General features: G+C 46.6%; 1 protein-coding gene across 1 annotated transcript in view; it reads right to left on the reverse strand.

Annotated features, from left to right (window-relative positions):
* Positions 1-27359, reverse strand: part of FA2H (fatty acid 2-hydroxylase) — a 69780-nt gene that overhangs the window by 1390 nt on the left and 41031 nt on the right. The window contains exons 3-7 of the mRNA XM_028739326.2: positions 12362-12504; positions 10147-10253; positions 7729-7901; positions 4183-4435; positions 1-3243 (exon numbers count right to left, since the gene is read on the reverse strand). The exon at positions 1-3243 is cut by the window's left edge and continues 1390 nt beyond it. Coding sequence (XP_028595159.2) covers positions 3164-3243; positions 4183-4435; positions 7729-7901; positions 10147-10253; positions 12362-12504 — 756 coding nt within the window. The 3' untranslated portion in view covers positions 1-3163. The remainder of the gene's footprint in view (positions 3244-4182; positions 4436-7728; positions 7902-10146; positions 10254-12361; positions 12505-27359) is intronic.

Here is a 27359-nt window from a genome sequence, read left to right on the forward strand (position 1 = left end):
GGGATCTAGAGGCCTAATATGGCTCAGGATACCTAAAGGACCACCTTCCCCCATATGAACTTGTCCAGAACATGACATCGTAAGTCTAAAGTCCTTCTCTGTGTCCTCCTTTCCAAGGACGCTCCAGACAGTGGCAGTCAGGGAGAGAGCAAAGCTTTGTCCTGCAGTAGCCCCATCTGTGCAATGTTCTCCCTCTGATTATAGCCCCCTAAGCTTCCCAGTGGAACAAGGGGAAGGAGCCTCTCCTGCCCTGTGTTGTGTGTAGACACTACAGAACCTCACAAGGCCATTGAACACATGAAAGCAGCACCAGAGGTAAAAAGAGGAAGAGAAGAAGGGACCACAATTTGGCACATCACCTAGCAAGTGGCTGCCATCGCCCTCCCTCTTTATCAGCACAAAGGACCACATTTGACACAATATTGTTGTGCTCTGGCAGGGGAGAGAGGGAGAGCAAAACGATGACTCAAGGTTCATCCATGCTTACCTTTTGCCCCACTTTTTTCAGGCAGAGGTCCTCACTTTAAAGCTCCATGTCTGAGCACTCCTTTCTCTCTCCCCCAGCAAAAACTGCTCTTCAAAGCTGAAGTGCAACAAACAAAGAATTTGTTTTCCCTGCAGACTGTTGTTTGCTCCGATTCAGTGCTAAAGAGCAGGTTTTCGTGGAGAAAGCTCCAGAGCAACAAACCAACAAAAAGAGCACTCGCGCACAGAGCTTTAAAGTGCAGACTATGCCTGGAAAGCATGCAGGGACAGTAAGTGTGGATAAGCCCTCAAAGGCCAAAGGGGGAGAGACCAGCAGACATTGCCTCTTCCAGAGGAGCCAGAAGATACCAACAGTGACCTCCCTGAACTACTGTGCAGTTAGACTATTTGTAGAGGGACAGCACTCTGCCCGCTCACCTTCCAGCAGAAGAAGAGTCTTGGAATCAGCTGCAGGAGAGCATCCTAGTCCTGGAGGGTGTCTCCCTGAAGAACCCTGCCAACTCTGCTCTCTTGACATAACCATCCCACCCCAATCCTGTGACTGGAGGTCACCACCTTCTGGCTCCTGGAGTCACTGGCAAAAACGACAAGGGAACAGGAGGCCACAACACCAAAGCATAGTCCAAGATGCTTACAGCAGCATCCCCTTGCATAGAAAAACATAACGAGCAGGATTAGACCAGGGCTAGCCTGCTGCATGGCAAGTTGGACCTTCGGGAAACACTCCTGGAGGGTCATCACATCTTAGGCCACCTTCCAGACCACCTGCTTACTATGCATTCATCCTGATTTGTTTGCAGGGAGGTTGTACAACTTTTCATCAAGGAATGTTTATCGACATTCAGTGTTGTATTCTGTTACTTTCCTTATTGCGAACCCCCCCCCCCCACAAAAAACCACCCAATTTTGGGGATGTTTGTTGCACAAAATTTGGAGGTTTGTTGCGCAAAAGTGCCAAATCTGCTTCAATTGTGGTTCGACCCCAACCACAAACCAGCATCTTCCTAAAGTGCCCTTACAGGTCTGAGAAGGTGGGATGGGAATGCTGCTGGCAAGGACAAGTGGATGTGGGAATGCAAATTGTGTGCCTGATGCGGAGAGAGTCCAACTATGGCAAGTCTTCTTCCCAAAGGGTGGCCAATGAACAAATGCTTCATCACTGCCTCTGGGAAAAACCACCTCCCCTTTTACATTAAACAGCAGGCCAGTTAATGTTGCAAAAATGACATACTGTAGAGTTATACAAAAAACAATATTGCTCTTCGTTTCTGTAATTATTGCCTGCAATTATCCCTACACTGGACTAAGTATTTTATTTTATTGCACTTCGTGTATAACAGTTGTGGATCACTGACAGTTTCTCAAATGTCACGGTTAAGGTACATGGCACATCGAGTGAAAGGCTGCCATCCCACCAAAGGAGGAGAAGTAAGGCACATCAGTGGGTTCAGAATACAGCTCATTGACAGCCCAATATGGTTTTGCAGATTAATCAGATTGTGAATACTGTAGTGTATACAAAGCAAAGCTGAAGTCAGTTGACCCAGTATGATTTTCTGAGGATTCCTAGGCAGCGTCTTTTTGGACAGATGTTGGCTTTTTGCATTTGACTCAAGCAGGACTGTTTTTTGCATAAATGATTTTCTGCAATGTGCAATCTGTGGCAATTTATCTGTCATTTTTCTGAAAGGGGCTCGCCCTTCTTTCTGTTTTCTTGCTTGCCTGGTTTTGCTTTAAAATCCCACCCCTGCCTACCAACTTCAGTCTGCATCCAAGTCAGTCCCCAAACTCAAGTAGTTCCAAATCAGGCTATGTACTACAATCTCACTTCACCCCCAAATTCTGGGTTGAGAAGTTGCATTAGTAATGGAATAGGGACCAGTCAGGGACTCTTTGGTGCCAGATCCTCCGTCTTTGGACAGGGAGATACACTTGATGACCTCTTAAATAACTTCTAGCCCCGGTGGCTTGTATCCAGCCACTTGCATAGCAAATCCAGAACCCACAGGGCTCTGCTCTAAAGAGATCAGAATCACACTGAGTGTAAAAGGGGTGGCCATTCCCCACACCTGGTGCCAGCTTGTGGGAAATCAGCAGTCTTTTCCCTTAGTGATTCCCCTGGAGAGGTTAGCCAAGTAGGTGGCATGCAACAAACTGAACTTAGACCACTGCCCATTGTCTACACAGAAAGGATGCCAACAGGGTTGCACCATTATGCAATCCTGCACCCACCACCCAAACACCATACTAAATATCAGGAATACTAAGAGCCAGAGCAGTTTGCCTACCGCTCAACACATCACAGGATACCAGTCCTCCAAGTCAGCTGTGGCATGTGCTCAACAATGAAATTCTTACACGTGTCTAAAACCAGAGTTCTACTTTGATGTCAAGGTGCTGAGCTGGGCAGAGTTTGCCCCTTGCCACTGCATCCTGCCTAAGACACTCAGCAACACCACCTTGGTCTTCCCTCTCCATTAGTCTTTGCAGGGCTTCTCCCAGAAGGTCACCTGCACAGCAGAACCATGTTACAAAGAAGCAGCACAGCAGAAGGACAGTCCCCTCTCTCCACTGGTCCCAGGCTTCCAAGCTCTGCAGAGTCCCAGGGGGCGGAGTCCGAGGCTTGCAAGAGGAAAGCAAAACAGGAGCCAAAGACCATGCAGGAGAGTAACGGGTGCTAGTCTTCCTTCTCAGGGGTTTCCTCTGGGATCAGCGTCTGAAACGGATGGTCCCATAATTTGCTGGTGATGCCAAAGCCTGAAACAGGGAAGACAGAGAGGTGTAGAGTTAAGTCAAGGCATTGGAGGCTTCCGTCAGGGCTCTTCCGGTTTCCAGTTGCCCTGTTTATGCAGCAGTCTTTCTGATTTGCTTGCACAAACTTATGCAGTGGTTAGACTAATGCTGGTCTTTATTAACCAGTCATTCAGGTTTCATTGTAGGGCAGTTAGACAAAACGAGCATTTGTCCAGATTTAATTTTGTGGTGCTTATAAGCCTTCCTATCGATCATCTGTGCATCCTAGATTTTTTCAATGTTCACCCCAACACATTCCAAACCACACCATGTCTGCTTCTTTTCTAAAGTGGATTTGTTGTGCTCAGGTGACAGAGCACTTTAATCGTGGAAACCTAAAGTTCCAGAATGCACTTGAATCCTTCCCACAAAATAGTGGCCACCCGGAGGCTCCATCAGCTAGTTTTGGCATTTAGCAACCCTGAGAGATCAGCAGGAAGGGAGCAAAAGTCCCCTCCATTTTGTTTTTATTTTATGGATTCATTTTTAAAAAAATAGTACCTGCTTTTTCTTAACACTACCCCAAAACTATTCAGACCAGGATGGGGAACTTGTGGCCCCCCAGATATTGTTGGATTCACAAGAAGTGATCTGCCAGATCAGGCCAGTGCCCCATCTAGTCCACCATCTTGTTTTCACAGTGGCCAACCAGATTCCCCAAAGGGAAACCAGCAAGTGGTACCTGAGCCCAAGAGCCCTCTCCCCTCTTGCAGTTTCCAGCAGCTGGTATTCGGAAGTATTTACTGTCTCCAACAGTGGAGGTAGAACTATTGTGGCTAGTAGCAGGCAAGGCCAGTGGTTAGGGATGATGGGAGCTGTAGTCCAACAACACTGGGGGAGGGGGCATAGGCTCCTATTCCTGTGGTAGCAGCAGTTCAGGAGGCAAAATCCCCCCTCCATTACCTGCGTTCTGGTGTTCAAAATGGTGCTTCACATGGTACGCTTTCATCTCATACAAGTAGCTGCCTTTCTTTGGTGACCCATAATGCAAGTAATAGTGCATCATGTCATAGACAACGTAGCCAAAGAGCCCCCCGACGAAGAGGGAGGTCCCAAATGCTTCAGGAAATACAACTCTGGCAAGAACGTAGAAAAAGACAATGACCAGGGATGATGGTGCAGGTGGAAAGACCAGGCGAGATCCATCAAATGGAGACTGAAAGAGAATCGCAAGGAGCAGAATTAGTTACTAGTAGTTTAACTGACACCGTTGATGCTGAGGGACATCCCGTGGTTTGGAGTCAAAATACTCATGATGCAGAAGAGCAGAAATGAGTTCCAATGGCTGGACTTGGCTGACACTGTAAACCGCAGTTTATCACAACCACTGGCCATGTCAGTTTGCGGCTGATGGGAGCTGCAGTCCAGCAACATCTGGAGGGCCTCATGTCCCTCATTCCTAGGTTTAATGGAAACAAGCCACACCTTCTGAAGCTTTCGCTTATGTCTTTGATTACCTGAAGTTTATGTCAGAAGCTGGAGTCAGGAGTAGGTCAGCAATAAAAGACACCAGTGTCCATGAAATTTACTCTTTATTCAAAAAACCCAAAACAGTGCAGGCCTAGCATTCACAGAAAGTCTTCCCAGTAGGACTTGCCCCAGTGAAGAAGTTGCGAGGACTAAAGGTCCCTGCCTTCCCACCACTCTCTAAGGCTTCTCCCCTGCTTCCTTCCCCAGCAGCCTAAGGCTCTGTTGTCTTGCTTCTCCTTGCTCTGTCCTCTACATTTTTCTGTCTGTTCAGGGGGAGGGGAGATGGGAGGATGGGAGACTCCCTGGATTCTTCAGCAGCTTGCTTCATCTCTATCTGCTGGCCGCCCTCCTCTCCTGCCTTGGATTCTGGACTGCTTTCTACCCCAGCCTCATCCTGCTCACAAAAGCCTGTTGCCTCTTCTGCTTCCGACACCTCCTCTTCTCAGTCTGCTTCCTCTTCTCCCTCTGACCACTCATTGTCATCCCACCACCAGTCCCCTGGCTCTGGACCTTCTTCCCTTGGGAGTTCCTTTGGGGATTCCCCCGCTGGTGCCTCCCAGCACTCCTCTGCATCCAGCCAGTCCATGGCAGTTTAGCATTACACCTGAACCCTAAACTGTGGTGAATCCTAACTATGGTTTGTTCAAAGAAGCCAGCTTCGTAGCTAATGTGTTGAAGTTAGCTTGTTTCAAACGAACCACAGTTTCAGACAAACCTTAAGTTTGTCGGGTTCAGGCAAAATTAAGTGGTGCTTAATCAGAACAGAAGCTTCTGGACACCTCTGCACAGGTACGCCAGTCAAGGAGAGAACAGGGGCTGCAGATGGTTCCCATGATAAACTAAAGTTTATCATGACATCCAAATGCAGCCACTCTGGGTATCTGTGGGAGGGGGGGGGAGGTGTTACTGAAAACACTCCCTGCTTTAACGCAGGAAAACACACTTATTTCCTGGGGGCTTAAAGTGCACCAACCCACACGATGCATGCTCAAGTGCTAGCCTGTGCGCATTCCTCGAATGCTGCTCCCACCATGCGTTCTGGCAAGCAGCATTTTTCTTCTGCTGACTCCCAGAGAGAAACATAAGAAAGCTGCCTTATGCAGAGTCAGGCTGTTGGCCCCAAAAGCCCAGTATTTTTTATACAGGCTGGGAGCGGCTCCCCAAGGTTTCTAATGGGGATCATTCTGGCTTGGGCCCAGGCCACCTGTAATAACGCATCTGCTGCTATGAACCTGCCTGGGTGCTAAGATCCCCATGTGAGCCCCTTCTCTCAGTCCCGTCCACACTGGAGGCACAATTGGTGGTGTAAAGAGGGAGAGAGACTTTTCTGCTGCTGCTCCCCTGTGACAGAATTCCCTTCCAAGAGAAGTTGGACCGGCTTCCTCTTTGTTACCCTTCCAGCAGGCAACCTTCCTGTTCAGACACACCTTTGGAATCTAAGGTGCAGGTGATGCAGTTGTCAGGGAGGGCAAACTGGATTTTAACTGTTTGTTCTAAATGTACTTCAATTATTCTTTTTTATTTAAGTTTGTTTTTATCGCTTTTTATTTTATAGCATTGTTTATAACTGTTGTAAGCCACGTGGGAGGAACGTGCGACATAAATACATTAAAAAGGATCATAGGACCACAGAATCGTAGCGTTGGAAGGGACCCCAAGGGTCATCTAGTCCAACCCCCTGCAATGCAGGAATCCTGTCCACAGCCATCCCGGGGTGGGTGGTAATCTTTCTTTGCCTGACCTGAAGATCCCAAGAATTGAACCTGGGAGCTTTTGCACACCGGTGCTCTGCCACTCAGTTCTAGCTCAACCTCAACTAAGAAACTTCCTTATACAGAGTTGGACCATTGGTTTTGTCTCTACACTGACTGGCAGAAGCTCTCCAGGGGTTCAGACAGAGCTTTCCCCCCAGCCCTACCTGGTGATGCTGAGGATTGAGGATGGGACCTTTTGCATGTAAAGCACATCCTCTGCCACTAAGCTATGGCCCGCTTAGGAACTGCATCTGGGGCCAGTTCAAGAAGTGGGTTCAGGAGATTGCTCTGAGTGTCTCCTGATTTCTTCTTTGCAGCCATGGCTTTAATTTAAGCCAGGGTCGCAACAGAAGATTCTTACCCAAAGCGGACCTTGTATTTGGCTCTGAATCTGATGCAGAAGGTTAGCCCCGCTTCCGTTGGGGATCTGCTCCACCTGTTGGAAGTTCCCAATTGGCACCAGGGCACCGGAGGCAAGTCCTGCTCTAATAGTTCCTTTGCAGACACAGAGTTACCTGCCCCCACATGCGATGTCACGTCAGGTGGGCATGCCAGGGGGAGCAGAAAAAAACCCGTGTGTGCCAAATTTCTTTCTTTTTTTAAAAAAAAATTAATTATTATTTAAAAGTCTTTATTAAACATTTCACAAATTTATACATCAGTGTACTATATTACAATTTATACCCCATCCCATACAAAAGGAAAGTAAAAATACAAGAAAATTAAAACAAAAAGAGACCTAAAATAGACTTCTGATTGTTCTCAAAAAAAGCTAAATCTCTTGTGTGCCAAATTCACAATGCTAGCAAGCCTCCTGCAGCCCTTGGCCCAGAGGTTTCCCCACGTGTACCGTGGAAAGAGACAAGGGCTCGCCTTTTGAAATAGACCACATCCATTTGCATGGGGTAGCTGAATTCAGTCTGGAGTTCCTTCCCACACAAGGTGGTTTCAGTGCTCAGGAAGGCTGTTGCTCTGAGTGACAGCCTTCTTTTTTCCAGCTGCTGCCTCATGGCATTTGCATTCCAAAAATGTGACCTTGTAAAGGGACCCCCATCCATCTAGGGTAGCTTTCACCCAACCTGGTGCCCTCTGGCTGTTTCAGACTACAGCTCCCATCAGCCCCTGTCAGAAAGGCTCCACGATGGTCATGCTGGCCAAGGCTGATGGGAGTTGTAGTCCAAATCAGTTTTGGGAAGGTTACTAGTTCGTGTGGTGGCCCATTTACCTTATGATGCTGACCGTGGAGCAGGAAATGCAGTGTGATCAGGTAATAGTTGTTGGCCGGCGGACTCATGTGGAAGATGAAGCGATGGATGATATATTCGACTAAGGACCACATGCACATCCCCACAATGAAGAGCAACGGGAACCAGGTCTTCTGAACACGGATGGAATATGCTACACAGCAGGGAGGGAAGACGAGAGGTCAGCAAGCCCTACAGTCTGGACCTCCTCAGTCCTTGAGGAGGACTTGCTCTAAGGACATCAACACAGCACCCAACACAGCCCCATTCAGCCCAGCAGTCAGTTTCCAACACTGGCCAGCCCAGGGGTTGTCATTTCGATTTTTCTGTGGTGGGTGCACTGTTCCCCCTACCCATCCAAAGTTGCTAGAGTGAAGATAGAGAGCAACCCCTCATTCTGAGCTGGCTTCAAATGTCATCAGGTAGCTGAATCTCATTGGCCACGTTGCATGGTCATCAAAGGCAAATCAGAAAGAGGGCAAAGATCCCTCCCTCTCCCCCCCAAAAAGAAACCCAGTTATACAAATTGGTTACATCCTCAGCATGTTCCAAGAGCTTTGGGAGATACAGACCTCATCCTTTCACCAAACCTTTCCCTCTGAGAAAAATCTGAGGGTGGGAACACCCCACTCACAAGACCCCAGAGGATCCAGGTGGGAATAAGAATGTGAGAATTTAAGAAGAGCCTGCTGGCATTATTGTTGGCTGGGTGTGATAGGAGCAGAAAACAGAAAGCTCCCCCGCTCCCCAAGGAGGAGCCTAGGCTGGCACAGAATGGCACCCCTGGGGGGGAAGACAGCCAGCCAGTGGAGAACAAGGGGGCAGGCCATGCGCCTCAGACTGCAGGTGCCGCAAGCTGGAGTCTGACTGAGTGAGATTCAGGCTTCTGGCTCAGCACAAGCCCTTCTCTGTGCAGGGCCCACTGTGGGTGGCGTGGAGGCGGAGGGAGCTACTCGGGACAATAGCTGCTTTCTCCATTCCTGACTCCTGATTATTGTTGCTGAAACCTGCCTGGGGGCTGCGCTCCTTAAACCGCAGATATTTTGAGGTGGTGGCATGAGGTACGGCTTCTGATACAATCACTGTACAGTGGTACCTCGGGTTACATACGCTTCAGGTTACATATGCTTCAGGTTACAGACTCCGCTAACCCAGAAATAGTACCTCGGGTTAAGAACTTTGCTTCAGGATGAGAACAGAAATTGTGCGGCGGCAGCAGCAGGAGGCCCCTTTAGCTAAACTGGTGCTTCAGCTTAAGAACAGCTTCAGGTTAAGAACGGACCTCCAGAACGAATTAAGTACGTTACTGTATTGCAATCCTCGTGGAATAAATCAAATTGTGTGATGTTCCCCCGCTTGCCTGGTGTCATAGCAGAGAGACTCCGAGCACACTATGTTCTGGGTGTCTTGCATTAAATCACATAATCAGTAATTAGCCATGTGTGGCAGCGCCTGAGCATACTCAAGAGTGCCTTGGGAAAAGAAAAGGTACATGTGGTCACGAAGTTCCCTGCACGGTGCAAGGAAAGGAAGCCTCGGGACACATACAGAGGGTTGCACCCAATGTAACTCATACTCAGGAGCAGACCAGCTGAAATTAATAGACATGGCTGACTCAGGACCATTAAGTAGGCACTAGCTAGACAGAACCCAGAGTGGCTCCTTGTGGCTCACCTCGTGGCTCACCACCCAGCCACAAGGAGGAATGTAGTCAAAGTTGCCTCCTTGGATCAAAGCCTGAGTACACTTTAACTAACTCAGCCTGTACAGCCTGTGCTATTGGTACAGCAAAAAACTTTCAGGACGTGTGTGCTGGGAGCACTGAAAGGGGAAAGTGTTGGATCAATCCTGGATTGATCCGACAGAAAGAAACTAATGTGCACCAGTCACAGAGGGCACACCCTCCATGCGTACATATGGCAAAGATTTAGCAGCTGCTCATGGTGCCTGCATTGAGTGCAAATATGGGCCCCTGCAGTGATCCCTACAAAAGGGCTTTCAAAAAGCCCCAAAACACAGTGCTTCAAAGGCTGAAGCATGTGTGCAGCCCATGAAAGGGGTATACGCTTATCTTCTCTCCATTCCCAATGACCAGAAGGCCTTTCCTCCATTCCCCCCCATTACACAATTGCCCAGATGCACTGCCTTGCTGGCCCACCAAGAATAAGGCTTCATCCTGCCTTTTCTGCATGGGAAACAGAGGGGTCGGGCTCAGGGCACAGGGCTCCCAGGCAGGATTGCTCCTCAGCTGACACAGACGCAAACTGGCCCCACCAGCTGAAAGATGCCCCTTTTCCTAATGCCCCATTGCCCAGGTGCAGACCTGCCTCTCCCCACTTGGAGCTTTGTAGTGTCCTGAGAAGCTTGTTTAAAGAGGCTGATGGATTGAGCATAGGCACCTGTTGTGAAGGTAGAAAACAGCCAGGTTTCTCCCTTCGCAAGCGACGTGTAGCTATGCCAGCTGAGATAAAGCACCAGTGGAATCCAGACGGCACAGACTGTGTACCTGGAAGGAAGAGGGGAAGAACATCAGCTGTCTCCTGGCAGGCGAAGAAGAGCCTTTGGGGAACCCTGCAAATTCTGGGAAAATCTAAGCTGGTGAAAAGGAGGAGGCAGGTGTCTCTCTCCCGGCTGCAGGCCCCACAACCAATTGTCCCCCCCCCAAAAAAAAGAGAGAGAGAGAGAGAGAGAGAGAGAGAGAGAGAGAGAGAGAGAGAGAGAAAGCAGCAGCCATTAGTGGGTAATAATAATAATAATAATAATAATAATAATAATAATAATAATAATATTTATACCCCGCCCATCTGGCTGAGTTTCCCCAGCCACTCTGGGCGGCTTCCAATTGAGTGTTAAAAACAATACAGCATTAAATATTAAAAACTTCCCTCAACAAGGCTGCCTTCAGATATCTTTTAAAGATAAGATAGCTGCTTATTTCCTTCACATCTGAAGGGAGGGCGTTCCACAGGGCAGGTGCCACTACCAAGAAGGCCCTCTGTCTGGTTCCCTGTAACCTCACTTCTCGCAATGAGGGAACCGCCAGAAGGCCCTCGGCGCTGGATCTCAGTGTCCGGGCTGAACAATGGGGGTGGAGACGCTCCTTCAGGTATACTGGGCCGAGGCCATTTAGGGCTTTAAAGGTAAGCACCAACACTTTGAATTGTACTCAGAAACGTACTGGGAGCCAATGCAGATCTCTCAGGACCGGTGTTATGTGGTCCTGGCGGCCACTCCCAGTCACCAGTCTAGCTGCCGCATTCTGGATTAATTGCAGTTTCTGGATCACCTTCAAAGGTAGCCCCATGTAGAGTGCATTGCAGTAGTCCAAGCGGGAGATAACTAGAGCATGCACCACTCTGGCAAGACAGTCCGCAGGCAGGTAGGATCTCAGCCTGCGTACCAGGTGGAGCTGGTAGACAGCAGCCCTGGACACAGAATTAACCTGCACCTCCATGGACAGCTGTGAGTCCAAAATTATTCCCAGGCTGCGCACCTGGTCCTTCAGGGGCACAGTTACCCCATTCAGGACCAGGGAGTCCCCCATACCCACCCACCCCGTTATTAGGTTTTTGTTCTCTTTTATTCTGGTTTTAACGTATGCATTATTTATTTATGGTAAGTTGCTTTGAGTTGCCTTTGTAAACAAACAAAAAAAGCAAGTAATAAGCCAGGGGTCAGCAAACTTTTTCAGCAGGGGGCCAGTCCACTGTCCCTCAGACCTTGTGGTGGGCCAGACTATATTTTTTTCAGTGGTGGGGGATGAACGAATTCCTATGCCCCACAAATAACCCAGAGATGCATTTTAAATAAAAGGACACATTCTACTCATGTAAAAACATGCTGATTCCTGGACCGTCCATGGGCCGGATTTAGAAGGCGATTGGGCCAGATCCGGCCCCCAGGCCTTCGTTTGCCTACCCATGGTTTAAATGATGATAATGCCCTCCTGATCCATATCAGGACTATGGTGAGGGCAAAGGACTAAATCTTCTCCATAACACAGTCTCGATCCAGATCACTCACTCACCCACAAATGGCTGCAGTCCCCCTCCCACCATTTCTAGTTGGATGAATAATGTCTTCTCTAGTACCACTCCTAATTCCATATAACCAATTGTAGTGATGAATGAATGGTGCTTCCTTAGCTGGGGTGGATTATTTAGGTTGGATTAGAGCAGAGGGAAGCCACTGTGGTCCCCTATACATGTTACTGGGGAACCAACCAGTGTGGCGAACAGCCAAGGATGATGGGTGTCATCGTCCAGCAATGTTTGGAGGGCACCACTTTGGCCAACTCTTGACTGGTAGCAGTTCTGCCCCCTTCCAAACCAGTGAATTTGGTGCCCCACCTCTTGAGGATTGCCCTGTTGTTGTTGTTGTTGTTTAGTCGTTTAGTCGTGTCCGACTCTTCGTGACCCCATGGACCAGAGCACGCCAGGCACCTCTGTCCTCCACTACTTCCCGCAGTTTGGTCAGACTCATGCTGGTAACCTCGAAAACGGATTGCCCAGCGACAGCCAAATCGCAACATGACCCACACAACTTCACCCAACATTCTTCACCTGCCAGGACTGATTTGGACTCCCGGCTATCTGATGCACCCCAGAGCCTCACCATGCTGTTTTGGAGAGAGATTCAATAAAATCCGAGTGGAATAAGCGAATGGGACGATCCACTGGTTGATGCACCCATTCATCGTACTTCTCCCCCAAGTGGCCCACTTGCCACAGCAAAGGTTTACGCCAGTCCACGAGCTCCTAGAGAACAGAAAGAGTGCAAAGAGTCAGAGGTTTCAGCAAGATCAAGCAGCCTTTGCACCTCCCCAGCTGGCTGGTCAGAGCCATAGGATTTCTCCTGAAGCACTCTCAGGTTTTAGCCATTTCTGGGGGTTAAGCAACAGTCAGGGCTGTGGACACATTCTCTAATTCCAGAATTAATTAAGCAGAATAAGCAAAATGAGAAAAGGGCACGAAAGAGACAATAGAACAATGGAAATATTGGGATTATAGGAAGTGCTCGTCTCAAAACCCCTCTCCCTTGTCCATTAGAATGCATTGGCTAAATTAGTACAACACGCCCACGCCCCCCCAAATAATAATTCAGAGGTTAATTTGCTCTCCAAGCTGCAACAAGGAACATCTCCATCCCATTAAAAAGGTAAAGGGACCCCTGACCATTAGGTCCGGTCGTGACCAACTCTGGGGTTGCGGCGCTCATCTCGCTCTATGGGCCGAGGGAGCCGGCGTTTGTCCACAGACATGTGGCCAGCATGACTAAGCCGCTTCTGGCGAACCAGAGCAGCGCACGGAAACACCGTTTACCTTCCCGCCGGAGCGGTTCCTATTTATCTACTTGCACTTTGACGTGCTTTTGAACTGCTAGGTTGGCAGGAGCAAGGACCGAGCAACGGGAGCTCACCCCGTCACAGGGATTCGAACCGCCGACCTTCTGATCGGCAAGTCCTAGGCTCTGTGGTTTAACCCACAGCGCCACCTGTGTCCCTCTCTCCATCCCATTAGTTCGTAGTTAATGATCCTAAATCAACACTCTCATGGAACCAACACATGCATTGCTTTAAGGGCAGCTACCCCCTTCCCCCTCCATTTATTAACTTGCTATTGGTGTGGGTTCTATGGCAAAATGGTCACACTCACTTTCTGTAGGCTACTGGGGAATGGTTAGGAATCCTTTCACTCTTTAGATCAAGGTGTGTAGGTGCTGCAGAATTTGCTGCCTGCTTAAATTGTAATTAAGCTCCAGGATATGCACATATTCATAACTCTAGCGAAACCTCTTGGTAGCATGTGTATAAATAGACAAGTAGCATGTGTAGCATGTGTAGCATGTGTAGCATGTGTAGCATGTGTAGCAAGTAGCACAAGACGCATACCTTGCAACAACTGCAACCCTGCATTGTCAAGGGTTGGGTTACTAGATGATCCTTGGGATCTCTTCCAATTCTACAATTCTATGTGTCTATGAAATGACTCAGAAGAACCAGCTAATATCTGGCTCTTCCTTGGGGGGTAGTGGTCATAGTATTATCATTATTAGAGATAGAGAAGACATTCAATTCATTACACATTCAAAACATAATCTGTAAAATTCACACTTTCTAGAACAATATGCAAATCATAACACAGCTATGCCTTGAAATTCACGCTTATCCAAATTTTTTCCAATCAATGTTTTTTAAAGATGCACATATCAGTGGAGGGTACTCATAAACATGCACATATTACTGAAAAGAGTTTAGCAAAATGTATTATATTAGGGGAAATCGCTTGCAAAAATGTGTACTGTGCATCGAAAATGCATCGAAAAAGTGTTTATTGGGAGAAATTCACACTGAAATGCCAGGGAACTTTCATCCCAACAAATTGCTGCAAAATGTAATGAACAAAATTTAAATTAAAAAAGAAAAAAGAAAATGAAAGAACCAACATTAAATACTTCCACCCTTAAGGATTATTTGTTCATCACTTTTTACAAAACCTCTTAAAGCACCTTACAAAATCTTAAGATGCAAAAGTATCAAACTTACAAAAAAATCAATAAAACATAATACTAATAATGGTATTGCATAATGGTATTGCATACTCTCACGCTGTCAGTGTGATATAAGAAATTATGATCCCAGCCGCTAATGAATCTGTTGCTTGATAAGTTCTAACTAGCATCCCAGCTGCAGGATCTCAGGCTCAAAATGCAGGGCGTGATGAGTTCCTGCAAGAATCAATCATACCTTGCACCTGACTGTCATTATGAAACCAATTTCATAATTGGTTTTAATTTTTAAAAATTAATTCCATTCTTTAAACACAAGTAACAAGGTGAGTCAGGTTTAATTAAGGTTTAAGTTAGGTTCACTACATGAGCATCTGGAAAGCACAACCGGCCTCAGCTGCAGAGTATACTATATTTCTGTAAAAGGAAATAAGCTTTGAGAATTTGAGAGAATTCAATACCCTTTTTTGTCCTTTCAGTCTATGACAGGGCTGGGCAACCTTCAGCCTTGGAGCCCATCTTGGCTCATGAAGCCATTTTTCAAACCATGTCCACCTGCTAACCTACTGATGTTGTAAGTTTCATCAACTGATTGCCAAGAGGGTGGGGCTCTGTTTTGCATTGGCTGCTAATGCCTGTAACAAGGAGGGCCATCAGTGCAGCAGGATTTAATTCTCACTCATTTCTTCATTTTGCTGAGGCATGCAGCTGTTGAAAACACAGAGTTCTGGGGTGGGTGCAGATGGGAAGGTGTCCCAGATCACAGGGATACCTCTGATGAGAAAGATGCTTGGGACTTAACCCCGTGGGAATGTCTGGGCAGGAGTTTTCGATGGGGAGGAGGACTGGTGGAAAGAGAGGCATCAGGCCCAGGGAGGGGCCTAGGGGATCGAGAGGCAGGATAAAGAACCTGTGGGGGGCCTCTGACCTGGGGGAAGGGCTGAGTGGGGGAAGGGTTGTCAGAGGGACAGCCCAACTCAGTGTCAACTGATACCCCAGGCACAACATCCCAAGCAGGTCAAGGCTGCTCCAGAGCCAACCTCTGCCAGCGTGGGGGCCAACCCCTCAGGTGGTGCAATGGGTTGCGTATTTGGCTGTTAACCAGAAGGTTGGTGGTTCAAGCCCACCCAGGGACAGCTGTGGGCAGGATTCCTGCATTGAGGCGGGTTTGGGCTAGATGACCCTTGGGGTCCCTTCCAACTTATGCTTCTGGGATTCTGTGAGTGGAACGGAAGGAGAAACCTGACAATGATCCTGCCTCATGGTCTCCACCTCTGTTGGCAAGGCCTGGAGGGACTGTGCCAGTACTTGGCACAGCGTTCGCTCTGACCCTCAGAACTTTGATAACACCTTTGACGAAGGTGACTGTCCTGCTCTTCAAATGAGGAGCCTGGTGTGTGTGTGTGTGTGTGTGTGTGTGTGTGTGAGAGAGAGAGAGAGAGAGAGAGAGAGAGAGAGTACGTGGGTCTTTGCTTCTGTCCAGCCAAATCCTCTCAAGTTCTGCCGTGCTTTCTGACTTTGTGTGCTGTAACCCTGGAATAGAGATTATTATCACAACAGCTAAGCCATGAGTCTGAATACCAAGCCAGGACAGGACATGAGCTCCATGTCAGGTGAAAGATTCCTGAATTGCAGGCCGTTGGACTAGATGACCCTCATAGGTAAAGGTAAAGGTACCCCTGCCTGTACGGGCCAGTCTTGCCAGACTCTAGGGTTGTGCGCTCATCTCACTCTATAGGCCGGGAGCCAGCGCTGTCCGGAGACACTTCCGGGTCACGTGGCCAGCGTGACAAGCTGCATCTGGCGAGCCAGCGCAGCACATGGAACGCCGTTTACCTTCCCGCTAGTAAGCGGTCCCTATTTATCTACTTGCACCCGGGGGGTGCTTTCGAACTGCTAGGTTGGCAGGCGCTGGGACCGAGCAACGGGAGCGCACCCCGCCACATGGATTCGAACCGCCGACCATGCGATCGGCAAGTCCTAGGCGCTGATGTTTTACCCACAGCGCCACCCTGTCCCTCCCAATGACCCTCATAGTCCCTTCCAACTCTACAATTCTGTGGGGAGAACCTCAATACAGCTGAGGACCAGCAGAAACGCACTGCAGTCCCAAGGCAGCTTGACAGGCACCAAGTCCATGGATGTCTCCCTCTCCCTCCCCATAACCAGAGAGCCAGTGGTGGTATACAGGTTAAGAGTGTCAGGCTGGGATCTGGGAGACCAGGGTTCAAATTGCTGCTTGACCATGAAGCTCACTGGGTGACCTTGGGCCAGTCACTCCCCCTCTCAGCCTGACCTACTTCACAGGGTGGTTGTGGGGTTAAAATGGAGAAAGGGAGAACCATGTTTGCCACCTTGAGCTCCTTGAAGGAAAGGTGAGATATAAATGTATTAAATGAATAGATAATCCCCTCCTAGCACATCCTCAGCCCTGCCTTGATCCACCAATGATCCCCCTTTGCACCTTGGATCTGAAGAGAAAAGGCAACAGCAGAGCAGGTGGAACATCATCTCTCAGTCTAGACTTGCTGTTTGGGGCAAGGGATTTTCCTTCCTCGGGCTTCCCACAGTGTGGGGTCCCATTCAGCTGCACTCTCCACACCCAGCAGGTTTGTTTTCCACAGCTGTAAAGTGGCACGATACTGCTGTAAATTTATTGTGTAGATGGGGCCTTCCGTCCTGAGTGGATTGCTTCCACACAGCACAAACACAACCCCATTCTCTATTGCACCAGCTAAGCAGATCACAGGCCTATTCTGTACATTGTACAGGATCAACTTTCTACCAGGCTGGCAGGAGCAGGGTGGAGAACCACCTACAGAACCTCTGCATATAGGGTTGCCACCTTTGGTCGGACAAAACACAGGGCAGGTTGGGAGGGGTTTGGTGGGCTAAAAATTAATTTACCTGGTTCAGAAATTACTTCACAGCAATCCATTACAATGGCACACATGGTTGGCAGTGCCTTGTTCAATAAAAGAAATAACAAAATCACTACGATTGATAAGTTTAAGGAAAATACTGGATATCATGTGTACAGCTGGGCTTAATAATGCTAATTGGTTTGACCCCTGTCTGCCACCAGCCCTGCAGGAGCCACCTTGTCTGCCTTGATGGCAAAGGCCAGTGTCTGCTTCCAGGCTAATCCATTACTACTTTAATGGAGTAATGTGTATTTAAGCAAATGAATTCATCAAACTTAATCAAACATCAAAGTGCAATCAACATCATTAGTGCAATCAACATCATTAGTGCAATCAACATCATTAGTGCATTTAATAACATTGCCACATAAGAAACAATTACCCTTACATAACTCATTTTTATAAGTACAAATAGATTAATCGCGCACGTAAAAAGAGAAGTGCACCACAGAATTCCTTGTAATGCGCTCCTTCCTGTAATGCAAGCTTCTCCCTGCTCATTTCCAAGCCAATCCCCCTTGCTTCAACTCATAGGTGCCGGCTCACTGGGGCCCTGAGTGCCTGAGCACCCACAAAATTCCCCATGAAGGGGCTGGGCACTGTCATGGGGCCAAGCTGGCCCTCATGTTTCAACTCCAGCTGCCCTGCATAGCTGGCTTACCATCTCCCAATCCTTTATCTTTCCTCTCATGGTGCCTCGCAATCTGTTCACCTTCAGTTCTCTTTGCCAATCTCTGTACTAGAGGCTTGAGAGCAGGAATATTTGAAACCCAGCAATGCTTCTCTTGTATTTTCAAACTCTCCTTTCAATGCGCAAGAGATTGCCCCCTCACCACCTCAACCCCATTAATGCCCACTTACCACACTCCATAAGTTGCTCTGGCACTCTCCTTGCCATACCAAACCTTCCAAGACAGCTAACAACTGAGTTACATACAGTGGTACCTCAGGATGTGAACGGGATCCGTCCCGGAGCCCCGTTCACATCCCGAACGGAACGTAAGATGCAACAGCGCACCTGCGCGTGCGCGGATCGCGTTTTGCCGCTTTTGTGTATGCGCGTGATGTCATTTTGACCGTCTGTGCATGCGCGAGCGGCGAAACCCAGAAGTAACACACTCCGTTACTTCCATGTCACCGCGGAGGACAACCCAAAAGCGCTCAACCGGAAGCATATTTATCCCGAGGTATGACTGTATTTCAAAAAACACAACAAGAAATTTCAGTGTACTAAGATCACCCAGTGCGGGGGGGGGGGGGAGAGAGAAAGGCCACCTAGAGCCCCACACCTACCCTCCAGTATCCTTCCCAGACACCAAAGCCCCCTTCCCCACCACTTTAACCTACTGCCCCTTCTTCGGGGGAACTTTCCATCCCTTCTTGCTCAACTCCCACTTAGTCCCCAGTTGTTCCCTCACTCCCTACTTTTAGCTCCCCCACAACTCTCATCCCCCAACCATGTTTCACATTCCTCCCCCCCCCCAACTCTCCGTATTGCCCTGACCAACCTCAACCTACCAGCTGTCTCTGCTGTAGCAGCACAGACTGGACTGCAGGCATTGCCTACACCAGTGTTGGCCAAACTCTGCCCTCCAGCTCTTTTTGGATTACAACTCCCATCATCCCTTGCTAACAGGACCAGTGGCTAGGGATGATGGGAATTGTAGTCCCAGAACAGCTGGAGGGCCAAGTTTGGCCACCACTGGGCCTACACATTTTCAGGCCAGTCATTGAGTACTAGGCACTCGATGCGGTTTAAAGAAAAAGCAGTAGGTAAAGCCAGGACTATGAACTTGCACACCCAAAATGCCCCATGCTATGTTACCCATGATGCAATGACAGAACAAGAGTTTTGAGTGCTATCTTATTGATATTAGGGCATCCAATGTTTAGTCAGCAGGAACTTCCCAAGAAGAATGAACATCTCCCGAAATCTCACATGGAAATCTAGCAAGGATTAGCACGCTTCATTTGGTTGATAAAGAGGGCGTAAGAAATGCAAGTTGCTCTGGATTAACAGAGAACCACATTGCCATATTTAATGAGCAAAGGAGAATCTGGTACAAGAACTGCCAGTGCCTGAGGTGAGGTGGAGACTTGAGCTGTAAGTCATGACCTAAAACGAGACCTACTGAGAAATGTTCTTGCAGACCTGTGATAATGCTCTTGCAACAGGGACCAAGCCATGCCTCAGGCCTTGGAGAGATGCTGCAGATGTGTAACCATGGGTGTAGCCAGGATACAGAACCTCAATTAGTTAAGTATTTTTAATTGATCTGCCGCAAATCGAGGGGCAACTGCCCCCCTACCCCCGCCCATACGTGCAACACAGCCAGATACACAGCTCAAAGTGGTGTACATGGTTCCCCCATCCTCATTTAGTTTAATTCCCTCTCATTTAATAACGTGAGGTACGTTAGGCTGAGAGTGAGTGATTGGCCCAAGGTCACTCAGTGTCATGGAATGACTGGATGCTGAGGAGTGGTGGGAGGCACCAGCCAGGGACACCCCCCTAGGGAGGCCCCAGGGGAAGAAGGCTCTGAGTGAGGGGATTGGTGGTGGGACAATGATGAGTGGCCAGAGGGAGAAGGCTGGGGAAGGAGGTGTTAGAAGCTGGAGGGGCAACAGGGTTCTGTGAGCAGAAAGTGTCTGTGGCAGAGTGCAGTTCAGACTCTGAGGCTGGAGCAGAGGCTGGAGAGGAGGGCGGCCAAGAGGCTGCTGAAGAATCCAGGGAGTCTCCCCCTCCTGTTGCAACCAGCTCCCCTTCCCCCTCTTATCCAGGAACACACAGAGAAATGAAAGAGCGGAACAGAGATTAGCTGGGCGCAGTTTGAGTCTGCATAGGGAAAACCTGGGAAAACAGGAGACTTAGAGAGGGATGGGAAAGCAGGGACCTTCAGTCCTCACAACTGCTTCATCGGGGCAAGACCTCCTAGGAAGAGTTGCCGAGACCACTAGGCCTGAACTGTGGTTTGTTTCCTTGAATAAAGATTTAACTTCACTGGCCTTGGGTGATTTGTTGTTGCCCTACCTACACCTGACTCAAGCCTTGACACCCAGTGAGCTTTGTGGCTGTGTTGGGACCTCAACATACCAACTACTGCACTACCCTGGAATAAGTCATTTTAAACGTAGCTGTCATTCTAGTTTGAAGAAGGCTGCCTTCTGAAGCTGCAATAGAATTCGGGGTGGCAACATTTCTGCCTAGAAAGCAGCCACATCACCTAACACTGAGCTTGCTAACACCCCCTCCACCTGCTTCATAACAGTGTTTCCCTCAAAGTACCTTTCTCAATCTGGGGAGATAAGGATCAGTTTCAGCCAGGTTCCACCCATGCTGCAGGGATAGATACTATGACAACCGGTGCAGGCAAGAATCAAGCAGAAAACCTGTACATTTTTAAAAGGGAGGAGGATAATGCTATGAACCTGGGTTGGTTATCATGACAGTGGCATATTGAGAAGTCTGGCATTTTGGAGGAAGAACTAGATGCTTACAAAAGCTGAGAGGTTGCTACCAAAAGCATCACTCCGTCTTGCTAATTATCCACCTCCTCCTGGGACTCAGATAAGTCACGACATTTCAAAGCCACATTCACCCCATGCATTTAAAAGCATTATGGTGCTACTTGAAACAGTCACGACTTCCCCCAAAGAATTCTGGGAGCTGTAGTTTGTTAAGGGTCCTGATAGCTGTTAGGTGGCAGCAGGAGGCTGACAAAGATCCCCAGGAGGGAAGGGCAGAGGAAGAATTGGTCTACCTATTGATTATTATTATTATTATTATTATTAACATTTGCATAATACACTTTATTCACAGATCTCAGGGTGGTTCACAACATAAAATTACAATATAAAATACATAAAATACATAATAAAAATATGAACAAAATCAACACAATAATCCCCTTTCCCACAACACATTTAAAAGGGCATCAGATGTCAATCAGCCAAAGGAACATTTTCGCCTGGCGCCTAAAGGTGTATAATGAAGGCATCCCTTAAAGGATATGATGAATGAGATTTTAAAAACAGGGAAATTACCAGAAACATGGAAAGAGGCGTTTATAACATTAATTCCAAAACAAGATTCAGATATAACTTTAGTTAAAAATTATAGGCCCATTTCATTATTAAATGATGATTACAAACTGTTTGCATATATCTTAGCCAATAGAATGAAAATAGTTTTGGAAGAATACATACATCAAGATCAAGCAAGATTTCTTCCAGGTAGACAAATGAAAGATAATATTAGAAATGTTTTAAATATAACTGAATACCTGGAAGTCGGAAATGATAAGCAAGTGGCAGTGGTGTTTATAGAAGCAGAAAAAGCATTTGATTATGTTTCTTGGGACTTTATGAAAAGGGTTCTTGAAGAAATGGAATTTGGAGAAAAATTCAATAAGGGAATCCAAGCTATATACTCAGAACAGAATGCAAAATTAATCATTGATCAGGTGATAACAAACCAATGTAAAATACAAAAAGGAACTAGACAAGGATGTCCGTTATCACCACTTTTGTTCATTCTGGTCCTGGAGGTATTAGCAAGAAACATTAGAGTTGACAAAGAGGCGGCAGGAATAAGAATAAAGAAAAATGAGCATAAATTGAAAGCTTTCGCTGATGACTTGGTTATTATAGTAGAAGACCCAAAGAACTCGCTCCCTAGAGTACCAGAAAAAATTCAAAAGTTTGGACAGGTGGCAGGATTCAAACAACAAAAGCAAAACTAAACAGTTAGTTAAAAACCTTAAAGAAAGAGAAAAGGAGTTATCAGAATCTATAGACACAGAAACCCACAAAAAGGTAAAATATTTAGGAATATGGTTGACGTCAAAGAACATTAATATTTACAAAGATAATTATGAAAAAATATTGGAATAAGATAAAAAGGAATCTAGACATATGGAACAGGATGAATCTTTCCCTTTTAGGAAGAATTGCAGCAATCAAAATGAATGTATTACCAAAAATGTTATTCCTATTTCAGACAATACCGATAATAAGTAATCATGCCTGTTTCAAAAAATGGCAAAGAGATATCTCAAAATTTATCTGGAGTGGGAAAAGGACAAGGATAAAACATAAAATACTTACAGACTTAAAAGAAAGGAGACTTTTCCCTTCCAGATTTTAAAATTTACTATGAAGCAGCATGCCTTACTTGGATTCGGGATTGGATAAAATTGGGGGGGGGGGGAGAGGCAATAGAGTTGGAAGGACATGATAACAGATTTGGCTGGCATGCATATCTGTGGTATGGAAAAACTAAAGTACACAAAGGATTCCATAATCATATAAGAAAATCTTTAATAAAGGTATGGGGGAAATATAAAGAATTACTGGAACCCAAAACTCTGTGGTGGCTATCACCTACTGAAGCATTAGCAGTTAAAACATCAACAATGAAAGAAACATGGCTAACTTACAGAGACTTACTAACAGAACAACAAGTTAAAATTGAAAGGCTATGATGAAATAAAGGAACATCTCCAGAGTTGGTTGCAATGCAGACAACTAAATGAAATTTTCAAAGAAGATAATAAGAAAGGATTTACTTACATGGTTCGAAAATTCCAAATGGATATTATAGACAATAATTCCAAACTATTAAAAAAGGTGTATAATATACTGTTGGAATGGGAAACCAAAGATGAGGAAGTCAAACCAATAATGATTAAGTGGGCACAGGATGTAGGTCACAACATACAATTTGAGGACTGGATAAGGCTTTGGAAAGTGATATACAGGTGGTATATCACACCAGTAAAATTGGCAAAAATGTATAAAGCAGAACAAAAGAACTTTTCGAGGTGTAAAGAAGGGGAAGGTACATTTTATCATATGTGGTGGGATTGCAAGATTATTTTAAAAAAATGGGAAATGATATACAATGAATTGAAAAGAATTTTTAAAATAACATTTGTTAAAAAAAACAGAAGTTTTTTTGTTAGGTATTTTAGGACAAGAGCAGCTGAAAGAAAAACGGACATTATTTATGTATGCTATAACAGCAGCGAAAATTCTAATAGCACAAAATTGGAAGACTGGAGAAATACCATCTAAAGAACAATGGCAAGAAAAATTGATGAACTACTCAGAGTTAGCAAAGTTAACGGACAAACTGCGAGAAAAGGACAACAGGGACTTTGAAAAAGAATGGGAACCTTTTACAATATATTTGCAGAAACACCAAAAAAAATGGACTCATTGGCAGGATTTAAGTAAACCTTTACCATTTTACTTACATAAACAAGGAATATAACACTGTGATAACATAGTATTGTATATAAACAGCAGAACGTATCATTTGATGTAATAAACCAGAAATGGAAGCTGAGGGAAGTCAATGGGGTCTCTGTGTGTGGAAAAACTAATGTTGGATATTTGTTTTGAAAATGGAAAATCAATAAAATCTTTAACAACAACAACAACAAAATGAAGGCACTAGCCAAACCTCCCTGGTGACAGCCATCTACAAATGGGGAGCTACGGCAGAAAAATCCTGTTCTTGTGTTGCCACCCTCTGGACCTCTCATGGAGGAGAAACGTGAAGAAGGGCCTCAAAAGATAATCTCAGGGTCTGGGTAGGTTCATATGGAGAGAAGCAGTCCTTGAGGTATTAAGCTCCTGTCCTGAGGCATTTAAAGCTTTATAGGTCAAAAACAGTTAGACCAGGATTGGTGTAATATGTTCAAACCGTCCTGCCCTGGTGAGCAGCCTGCCACCAAATTCTGCACTAGCTGAAGTTTCAGAACCATCTTCAGAGGCAGCCCTACATATAACACATTGCACTAATCTAACCTAGAGGTTACCAGAGCATAGACAACGTAAGTTAGGCTATCCCTGTCCAGATAGGGGTGCAGCTGGGCCACCAGCTGAAGCTGGTAGAAGACACTCCATGCCACCAAGGCCACCTGAGCCTCAAGTGACAGCAAACGATCCAGGAGTTTCCCCAAGCTATGTATCCACTCCTTCAGAGGAAGTGTAGCCCCATCAAAAGCAGGCAGCTGCTCAGCCATTCTGTCTAGGGAACCGCCCACTAACAGTGTCTCGGTCTTATCTGATTTGAGATTCAGTTTGTTGACTCTTATCCAATCCATTACCAAGACAATCCAGTCCATTACCAATGTCAAGACAAGCACACCCACTGCCTCACCTGCAAATGTAAAGGCGAAGCAGGGTTGTGTGTCATCAGCATGTTGCTGACAACGTACTCCAAAACTGTGGATAATTCCAGTCATCAGTTTCATGTAGATGTTAAACAGCATAGGGGATTAAATTGAACCCTGATGAAGCCCATAGTGAAGGCTCCACAGGGCTGAAGAACACTCCCCAAGCAACACCCTCTAGTCCATCCATGCACTACCGGAACCGCTGCCGCAAAGTGGTGCCACCCAGCCGTAAACTGGATAGCTGCTCCAGAAGGATACTATGGTCAATGATATTGAAAGCTGCTGAGAGCTTGAGGAGAAATAAGAGAGATGCATTTCCCATGCCTCTCTCCTGATAGGGGTCATCCTACAGGGTGACCAAAGCAGTTTCTGTGCAAAAAACCCCTCATCTTTCCTATTGCTATTCCAACAACATATTTCCCACCTGCCCCATATACTGGTAATGGAGGACTCAGCTCAACTTTGCCGGAGAAATTCAGACCCTGCCTCCTTAAGTCAGGGCTTATCACCCTTTCGCCCCACTCTTTCCAGGAACAAGCCCACACTTAAAAGGTCCATGTAAAGCATTTTTTTCCTTTGCCCTGAGCCAAACACCAGTTTGAGTTTTCTTCAAATTGTGCTCTGATTGAGCTTTAAAGAGCAGCTTTTCATGGGGGAAGCTCCAGAGCAAAAACAAAATGGGGGGGGGCACTCATAGAATCATAGAATCATAGAGTTGGAAGAGACCACAAGGGCCATCGAGTCCAACCCCCTGCCAAGCAGGAAACACCATCAGAGCACTCCTGACATATGGTTGTCAAGCCTCTGCTTAAAGACCTCCAAAGAAGGAGACTCCACCACACTCCTTGGCAGCAAATTCCACTGTTGAACAGCTCTTACTGTCAGGAAGTTCTTCCTAATGTTTAGGTGGAATCTTCATTCTTGTAGTTTGGATCCATTGCTCCGTGTCCGCTTCTCTGGAGCAGCAGAAAACAACCTTTCTCCCTCCTCTATGTGACATCCTTTTGTATATTTGAACATGGCTATCATATCACCCCTTAACCTCCTCTTCTCCAGGCTAAACATGCCCAGCTCCCTTAGCCGTTCCTCATAAGGCATCGTTTCCAGGCCTTTGACCATTTTGGTTGCCCTCCTCTGGACACGTTCCAGTTTGTCAGTGTCCTTCTTGAACTGTGGTGCCCAGAACTGGACACAGTACTCCAGGTGAGGTCTGACCAGAGCAGAATACAGTGGCACTATTACTTCCCTTGATCTAGATGCTATACTCCTATTGATGCAGCCCAGAATTGCATTGGCTTTTTTAGCTGCCGCGTCACACTGTTGGCTCATGTCAAGTTTGTGGTCAACCAAGACTCCTAGATCCTTTTCACATGTACTGCTCTCAAGCCAGGTGTCCCCCATCTTGTATTTGTGCCTCTCATTTTTTTTGCCCAAGTGCAATACTTTACATTTCTCCCTGTTAAAGTTCATCTTGTTTGTTTTGGCCCAGTTCTCTAATCTGTCAAGGTCGTTTTGAAGTGTGATCCTGTCCTCTGGGGTGTTAGCCACCCCTCCCAGTTTGGTGTCATCTGCAAATTTGATCAGGATGCCCTTGAGTCCATCATCCAAGTCGTTGATAAAGATGTTGAATAAGACCGGGCCTAAGACAGAACCCTGTGGCACCCCACTAGTCACTCTTCTCCAGGATGAAGAGGAACCATTGATGAACACCCTTTGGGTTCGGTCAGTCAGCCAGTTACAAATCCACTGAGTGGTAGCATAGTCAAGACCGCATTTAACCAGCTTCTTTACAAGAATATCATGGGACCTTGTCAAATGCCTTGCTGAAATCAAGGTAGGCTACATCCACTGCGTTCCCTTCATCTACCAGGCTTGTAATTCTGTCAAAAAACGAGATCAGGTTAGTCTGACATGACTTATTTTTCAGAAATCCATGCTGACTATTGGTGATCACAGCATTCCTTTCTAGGTGCTCACAGACTGTTTGCTTAATGATCTGCTCCAGAATCTTCCCTGGTATTGATGTCAGACTGACTGGGCGATAATTATTTGGGTCCTCTCTTTTCCCCTTTTTGAAAATAGGGACAACATTTGCCCTCCTCCAGTCTGCCAGGACTTCGCCTGTTCTCCAGGAATTCTCAAAGATGACTGCCAGTGGTTCTGAAATCACACCTGCCAGTTCTTTTAATACTCTTGGATGCAGTTCATCTGGCCCTGGAGACTTGAATACATCTAGACTAGCCAAGTATTCTTGTACTATCTCCTTAGTTATTCTGGGCTGTGTTTCCTCTGCTGAATCATTTGCTCCAAATTCTTCAGGTCGGGCATTGTTTTCTTTATCGGAGAAGACTGAGGCAAAGAAGGCATTGAGGAGTTCAGCCCTTTCTGTGTCCCCTGTTTGCATTTCACCATCTTCTCCTCTGAGTGACCCCACTGTTTCTTTGTTCTTCCTTTTGCTACGAACATACCCATAAAAGCCTTTTTTGTTGCTTTTAATCTCTCTAGCAAGCCTGAGTTCATTCTGTGCTTTAGCTTTTCTGACTTTGTGTCTACACGTGCTGGCTATTTGTTTGAATTCCTCTTTGGTGGTTTCCCCCCTTTTCCATTTTTTGTACACATCCTTTTTAAATCTTAACTCAGTTAAAAGTTCTTTAGATAGCCACCCTGGCTTCTTTAGGCACCTTCCATGTTTCCGTCTCATTGGTATTGCCTGAAGTTGTGCTTTTACTATCTCCCTCTTAACAAACTCCCAGCCATCATGAACTCCCTTTCCTTTTAGTATTACTGTCCATGGGATCTCACCCAGCACTTCCCTAAGTTTTATGAAGTCGGCTTTCTTAAAGTCAAGAAATTGAGTCCTAGTATGCTTGGCTGCTCCTTTCCGCTGTATAGTAAACTTCAGAAGAGCATGATCACTCGCGCCTAATGATCCTTCCACTTCTACCCCACTAACCAGGTCCTCAACATTGGTTAGGACCAGATCTAAAATGGCTGTTC

This window comes from Podarcis muralis, chromosome 7, assembly GCF_964188315.1.
Source record: "Podarcis muralis chromosome 7, rPodMur119.hap1.1, whole genome shotgun sequence".
Classification (NCBI taxonomy): Eukaryota; Metazoa; Chordata; class Lepidosauria; order Squamata; family Lacertidae; genus Podarcis; species Podarcis muralis.